Source organism: Colias croceus, chromosome 10 (genome assembly GCF_905220415.1).
Source record: "Colias croceus chromosome 10, ilColCroc2.1".
Lineage (NCBI taxonomy): Eukaryota > Metazoa > Arthropoda > Insecta > Lepidoptera > Pieridae > Colias > Colias croceus.
Window position 1 is genome coordinate 10,013,954 of NC_059546.1, and position 8,604 is coordinate 10,022,557.

The 8,604-nt window shown below is 31.9% G+C and overlaps 1 protein-coding gene across 1 annotated transcript; it reads left to right on the forward strand.

Moving 5' to 3' along the window:
* The first annotated feature begins 334 nt into the window (after window positions 1–334).
* On the forward strand, window positions 335–2,718 carry LOC123695218. The gene is made up of 2 exons (XM_045640991.1): window positions 335–1,814; window positions 1,884–2,718. The coding sequence occupies exons 1-2, from the start codon at window positions 335–337 to the stop codon at window positions 2,510–2,512; spliced, it is 2,109 nt and encodes a 702-aa protein (XP_045496947.1). The 3' UTR covers window positions 2,513–2,718.
* Window positions 2,719–8,604: the final 5,886 nt, after the last annotated feature.

Consider the following 8,604-nt stretch of genomic DNA (forward strand, 5'->3'; position numbering starts at 1 on the left):
AAACGATCTATGTTGTCTATGACTTGACTTTGTTTTTTTTGGTACGATGTAATGGAGGATTGTTAAAAATGTATTTTTGATATGTAACCGGTGTCTGGGAAATAAATCGATTGGGCGGATTTGGCTTTTCATTTACACCATCCCCACATAATTTGGGGGCTCGTCCGGGATACGGGATGGTGGAATAAAGAAAAAACAGACGAAGACTATGATGCCGGTGATTTAACCTGATTAAGAATTTACGAATTACGAACGAAGACTAAGATTTAAAGAAGCTTATGATTATACGATTACGACTTGAAGACTATAAAACTTTTTATTTACATTATTCAACATGCCGCCGAAACGAGTAAAAGATGATGATTGTGGTGAACCATCGCCGCGTATTTCCTTCAATGACTTAGAGAAATCAATGACGCCATTTTCGGGTGATGATGCCTATGGCATCGAAACATTCGTAAAAGATTTTGAAGATATTTCCTCTTTAATGCAATGGGGCGAAATAGAAAAACTCATATTTTCGAAGCGGCTTCTCGCGGGAACCGCCAAGCTATTTTTACGTTCACTAAGTGGGACCACCACGTGGGATACACTTAAGTCTGAGCTCCGTGAGGAATTTGGTAAGAAGTTGAACAGTGCAACTGTTCACAAGAGACTTTCAACTCGCCGGATGAAGATGAACGAGACTCATCAGCAATATTTTTTACATATGAAGGAACTTGCAGTACTTGGGAATGTTGAAGATGAAGCCCTGATGGAATATGTCATCGACGGTATTAAAGACAGTGAGTCCAACAAAAATATTTTATATGGCGCTTGTAACATTAAAGAATTCAGAAAGAAATTAGACATTTATTCAGAAATTAAGAAAAAATCATATTCACCTAATAAGATTCAAAGTAATTCAGTATCAAAGTCCATTGGCATGAAAATTCAAAAAACACTACGAGTAAAGAGATGTTTCAATTGTGGAGATTTAAATCATGAGTCGCCTAATTGTACTAAAGGCATTAAATGTTTTAAATGCAACTTGTTTGGCCATAAATCAACTGAATGTTCTAAAAGTATAAAAAAGAGTTTGGAAATTATGTCAACTAAAAATAATATTGATGTGAGACCTTTCAAGAAGCTGAAAATAAATAATATTGATGTAGAAGCCCTGATTGATACCGGAAGCGATGCTAATTTAATAATTATGTCTTATTTTAGGAAGATTCAAGGTGAAAAATTGTTATCTTATAGTTCAGGAACAACAGAAACTTTAACTGGAATAGCTGAAAAGGAAATTTATACAAAAGGATCTTTCACAGCAAAAATTGAAATTGATGATTGTTATTTTGAAACTTTATTTTATGTTGTTGATGATGGCGCTATCCCTGTCAACATTATATTAGGAAATCCTGTACTGAAAGAAGTAGAAATCAATTTTAAATCTGGAACTATCACTGCAACAAGAATATTACACCTTACAATGCTAGAGAATGAAAATGAAGATATCACAAATATTGAAAACAAAGAATATAAGAATAAAATACAGAATATTATAAAAGAATATAACCCCAAAAGATGTACTAAAGAATCAAATGTAAAACTTAAAATATTATTAACCGATGATGTACCAGTTTATCAGAATCCACGACGATTGTCACCTTTGGAGCTTAACATTGTTGACAAACAGATTAAAGAATGGCTTGATGAAGGAATAATAAAAACAAAAGGTGAAATTAAACCTTCAGTGGAGAAAATTGCCGCTGTAGAACATTTTCAGACTCCTCACAATATAAAGTCACTTCAAAGTTTCCTCGGACTAACAGGTTATTTTAGAAAGTTTATAAAGGATTATTCTTTAATAGCAAAACCTCTGACTGATTTACTAAAGAAAGACTGCTCCGCCTTGACTATGACATTGCAGAAAAAAGACTTACCTCCGAGAGTAGCTCGCTGGGCGCTCTTACTTGAAGAATATGACTACACGATTGAACATCGGCCTGCAGCAAGGATGAAACATGCAGATGCTCTCAGCCGACAGCCTATAAAGAATATAATTGTACTTACCGATACCGCAGCACGCCTGCGAAGAGCTCAAGATAATGATCTGCAAATAAAACTAATAAAGAAAGTATTAGAAAAGGAATCTTATGATGACTATGTTTTAGAGAATGGAATGTTATGGAAGATTAAGGATGGAAATAAATTAATGGTTGTACCTAAGAAAATGCAAAATGAAATTATAAGAAAACATCATGAAAACGGACATTTTGGTTGTGTTAAGACTGAGGAATTAATAAATAGAAATTATTATATGGAGAATTTAAAAGAAAAGATTAAAACAAACATTGATAATTGCGTGGAATGTATACTTAATTCAAATAAAAGAGGAAAGAAGGAAGGATTTCTACATGTAATAGATAAAGGTGATTTACCATTGTCTACTTACCATATTGATCATCTACGACTGTTGACTCATCTGGGACAGATGATTCTGCAGGATGACCGTGTGGGAATAGGATAAATAATTAAGATTGTATTTCATAACTACTTTTATTTTTAGTCTGTGCTTTTCTATTATTTAATCTGTGGATATGTTATCTGTAGACTGTAAAACGATCTATGTTGTCTATGACTTGACTTTGTTTTTTTTGGTACGATGTAATGGAGGATTGTTAAAAATGTATTTTTGATATGTAACCGGTGTCTGGGAAATAAATCGATTGGGCGGATTTGGCTTTTCATTTACACCATCCCCACATATATATCTAGCCCCTGTAACTTAATGTAGATGGTATAAATATTGAATGTGGAATAGGTAATTGATTTCTAGAATTAAAAAAGACATCTAGTACGGTGCAGCTATAACAATGACATCCATTCGTTATCAAAGCAAAAAACATGAAATATACCGCGAATAATTAATAGACGCGTACTGGGAAATATTAATAATGCATAAAAACGGCACTTCTTCGTATTCATTGCATAATATTTCTTACATTCATGCATTTCTGTGATTTTATTTATCTTGATTAAGAGAAGCTTTATAATGAAATGATACAGATACAACGCTTAATACGTATCAGCTATAACGTAAGTACATAAATATATCTTGGCTAAACCTATTTTTTAAAATTTATATTATATTATGCTTATTGAAATCTAACCTGTGTTCTTAATAAAATATTAAACAAATTCTTTTTTATCAAACAAATTATTAAATTAAACTATAGCGCTTAGCGGAACACACCTAGCGTACCGACATGCAATGGAGAGTAAAACAAATATCTTCACGATATCCGTAGTTCAAGTTTTCTTTCAGTAACCGTATTGTTTTTGTAAACAATGGCTCTATACGATTCTGGTACAAACAAACAGAAGGAAATCGGTTAATATATTGACAAACTGTACGTTCACTCGATTATTATTGGGGTATTTTAATAATATGTGAAATTCCTCTTTGAACCTGTGAATATTGAATTCAATGAAAAGTTAAGGCACAAGGTATTAAGATTCTGAAATCTAATGCTAAGGTTAAATCAAATGACGCCTGAGATGCGGGTTCACATTAAATTTCTTCATTTCTAATAAACTCAATCAAATCATCAATACCAATCAATCAAATTCAAAGGCTATCAAAAATTAAAGAGTTTTGGATCTACGATGTACTACAACTAGATCGATTTCTATTAAAATTCAACATTTATCATACCATGAACCTTAATGTATAATAATATTATGACTTGAGACGTAGAAAATTTCAAAGAATGTTAAAAAAATTTAGGGTAAAAGTATCAATAAAGAAATTTCGCTCATTTTAAATTAAAACCTGCCATATTAATCTCAAAGTTAATAATTAAAAGTTTGTTTAATTGTGAAAAATAGGTGTTGTTTTGTTAATACTCTGTAAGTTCGTATACTGTAAGTTCGTATCGCAGCTAATTATATCTTCAAGCGGGTTAATGTTAACTGGTGTTCGATTTAGAACCTTAAGTTGAAAATTTTAAAGTTGAAAATTTATTGGTAATGATGTTTGATATGGCGGCTACAAATCAAATTGTCGTAAACGTTTTTATAGTTCTTATTTAGGGTCTGTTTCCTTCAATAAATACTCGTTAAAACCAATTGTTTGAGCCTAGTATTTTGGGAAGTAACAGAGTTGTCTGTTTGCGCAATCGAATGTCTGTCAAAATGGTGTTTATGGAGAATTTATTTTTGTATTTGTGAACTTTTATTGATCTGTTTTTGACTGTACTGATTTCTGTACTGTAATCAAAACTACTATAAACAATGAAAGATCGAAATGTCGATCGAAATACTTCCTCATCACTGTGTTTTTATAGAATTACCTATGTGTAAATTGACTGACCGGTTGGCTTGGTTCGAAGTGATCCTGCCTTCCAAGCCAGAGGTCGTGGGTTCGATTCCCACCCGGGGCAAATGTTTGTGTGATGAACATAGATATTTGCTCTGTGTGTTGATTATCTATATAAGTATTTATTTAAAATTATATAATATGTATGTTTATCAGCCATCTGGTTTCCATAACACAGGCGAAAGCTTAGTATGGGATCAGATCGTGCCGTGTGTGAAAATTGAACGACGACCTAATAATGTCAATTACGATAGGTACGTAAATAAGTAAACGCTATCATAGATACGGCATGAATCTTTTATAGCCTTTTCTTTACCATCGAAGATGTTTAAAACCCTGCTATTTTTGATCTTGATATTATATGCTAACACTTTCTCACACAGGAAATAGCACTTCTATTAAAAACTCATCAAGGCAAGGACTTGAAAACTTAATAACAATAATCTCTTATATTATTCACGTATGTATATAAATTCACACACAATACCAAATACTTACAAGAATATGTTTTCACTTTTATCACATGTTTCACATTGTCCCTATTTTTAGTTTCCCTGCAGGCACACAGATATTCTATGAGAGTTTAGGTCATAATCCATCATTCTGCCCAATTTATGCGGGTTGCTAGATGTCACATTACATTCTTCTGATAGGAGCTATGCTGTGAATAAATAAGTAGAGGATTAAAATGTTTGTGAAGTGTGTTTTTCGATGTGAAGTGAAACTTCTTTATCGGGATTGGAAAAAATTTACTGTAACATTTTTTCGTTACGCGTGACTTTTTTCCGTTACGCGCCATCTTTTTCTTATCCCTACCACACGTGATTCGACGTATTTCTGTAAAGTTGCATATAGTAAATTATTTTTTGAAAAATAAGGTCATAAAGAAGTTTCACTTCTTACGTGTGTACACTAGTTCACGCACACATATTTTTGCTTATAGATTTTGGTCTTAATCCGCGTAAAAAGTCCTTACAGTGGCAAATATTATGTTCTGATGATGAAAAGCATGTTAAAGAAAGTACCTATATGAAATTAAGATACGTCCTGTACTTTCGGAAGCGCGCTCCACGTCTTAGCTTACCATCAGGTCAGAACAATCTTGTCTACAAGTCAAGCACTACTGCACAAGAAGAATTAAGAACTGCCAAAATAAACAAACAACACAAAGATTCCTTAATTACTAAGAAATTTATGTCGCACCATTAATATTGGGACACTTGAAATGTAAGACAAATTGTACAATTTCAAGTGAAATCTAAAACAAACGATATACTATTTTCAGAGGGTTTGAAATAACCGTGAACTTAAAATAGAAACATTTTTAATGTCCCCTTGAGTGGAATCGGTTCCACTTATGTTTCCTATTTGTTAAGATTTATGCTACGTTTATTTGTTTTAAATATATTGCGAAGTTTTCAGTTAAATAGAGGAGACATTTATACATAGAAATAAATTGAAATGTTAGTTTTAACTCGCTTAATATCTTTATTAAATGCAAAATTATTATGAATCTTTACACGTGTATCTTCAAGGTATGATAAGTGAAAAATAATGTATTTTTGTATGTGTGTTTGCCTATTTTTGCATCGTTTAGTTAATTTTAATGTTCATAGCACAGTTACAACAGCTATTGAAACATGGTAGAAAAAAGTAGTAGGTACCTAATTGTTCTACAAAACAAATTTATTAGAATTTTATTCAAATTCCCAGGGAAAAAAAAGCTTTATTAACAAGTCAGAGCCACGGATCAAATATTATCTATTATAATATTTGTTTGAGTTACTGTTTAAATTTGAAACTCAAAATGCACAAAACAATGAGACCATTCCAGGAATAGCAGTAAATGAGTGTTATTAATAAGTTATATTATGTCTACCGTAAAACGACCCATCTTCTAACTGACCGCAGTTAAGACTGATTAAATTAAAGACCGTTTATTGAAAGGTGTATGCAGCTGGTTTGACCGCGTTAATTACTACACATGAGTCAAGTTTATATGCCATCTTTATAACTAACTACCCGCCTGCGGCTTCGCCCGCTTTGTCTAAAACCTAATAAACTATATACTAAAACGATCATTTGGAATCGCTCTATCTATTAAAAAACCGCATCGAAATCCATTGCTTAGTTTCAAAGATATATTTAAGCATACACAGAGACATAATGACATAGGGACAGAGACAGCAACTTTATTTTATACTGTGTAGTGATACTATAAATAGATTCGATTCACTTTAAACACAATAGACAAGTAACACAAAAAGCAGCAAAAACAAAAATGAAACGTTTAAATCATTCATGACACACAAATCCAAAATAAACAACTCATTTCACGCCAACTATTTACTACCGCAGATCATTAACACAGAAATTGATCAAAAAACCTATCATTCCCAATTAAAATAAAACATCGCAAAGCAACTATTAAGAAGTTTCATCTTGGAAAGGCGAAAGCGACAGTTAATTTCTTGTGACATAAATAAAATTGGAACGAGGGAGGAGGCGTAGAGAAAAAATAACAAACATATCTCTCAAAGTAAGAAAACAAACAGCGTATGTTAACATCTGTCGTGGCACGAGTTGGTACAGTCGCGGCCTAAAGTGTCTTCAAATTATCGGGAATTGATTGAGGAGTGTTTCTTCTTTGCTTGTACGTGTATTTATATTTACACAGCGGATTTTGTTTCATGTTTTTACTGATTTTTATGATCTTTGATTCGTTGGTTTTGTCGTGAATTGAAAAGGAGGATAGCTGAAACATAATGAAGAAGATAATGATAGTAATTTACAGAACAGAACGTATTAAGTCGTAAAATATAGTTAAATTCTTTAGATAAATACATCGAAATTGTTAAATATTTTAATCATTAAAATACAATGTTCACGCTTCCTACAAACACAACTTTTTCTACTGCTATAATATGCTTCCTCAAAGAAAAAAAAAGTGAAATTTTAATAACCGTATCGTAAATTTGCAGCGATCGTACAAATGATTCTAAAAAGCTATTAAAATAAATTTATCAATCATCATTAAAACAATGATTTCACTCGACATATTATTTTAAAACCCTAATTATTCCGATTGGTGTGTCAAAGTGACTTACTGAAGTGTGAAATTTCCAGACGAAGCGTCTATATAAATGTTTTGGACCTTTAATGGTGTGACACTAAATGACTGCCTTTAGATTAACGAGCATCTTACTTTGTTTCAATTGCTTTTGTTTTCTTGGCAAAGAGTTGACACTTGGAACTGAATATGAATTTATATAGGCTATATTTCGTTAAAGTTACCAATTTAATAGTATACCATTGTATTCATTGGCAACGATAATTATCTATCGCAATGTAATTATCTATATTAATATTAGGAAACAATTGGATTCTTATGTTGTTCTCAAATAAAATCATAATGTAATTGCCAAGATTGCTGTTTTAGGTAAGATCAAATGATTGAATTTACTTAATCTTTAGCAGATATTTATCTGATTTCAACAGGTGATTATAAAAAAAATCTATTAACACCTTAAATTATAGAAACAATAGATTGCTGTTTAATTTTAAGATAGTGTCAGTCATTAACTTAAAATTAAACTCCAATCATAAATCAAGATTTGATAAGATAAAAATTTATGATTTAAATAAGTTGTAAAAAACAAATAATTCCTGCACGCGACTGTCCCGAATACTCGAAATTCTATACGCCAGTGTTGATTGCAGTTAATTATAAATTCGTCTCCCTCGCATTGTCTCCGACTATTTTGGTCGTTTCTTTTTCACACCCAAATCCACCATAAGACATTGAATTAAGGTTGGTTTTTAATTGCGTCGATTGAGGATTCAGTTCTTTTATTCACGACGAACCTAAATCAAATCGAAATCAGTGCTTGAAGGAACTCGCTTTGAAGGTATTACTTCCGCCAATAAAACGCTTTGCTTTGTCCGGTCCGTGTCGTTGAACTAAAATTTTGAACTTGGAAAGTGTTGTGTATCCATTTGTATATTTATTTAGATTCACTAATTGGAATTGATTCACGGTGCAAACGGACTGTAACGGAGTAACGACGTATGTGCTGAAATAGTGAAACAACCTGTTTTTCTAACTATATTAGTTGTACTAGTTTAAGTTCTATTGTACCTACTTTTGTCATGTTGGCAGCACAATAAAGTGTTTAAAAAATAAAATAAACAAAATATTAGGAAACTTGATATCTCTGGAATATAAACACATTAAAGAGGGA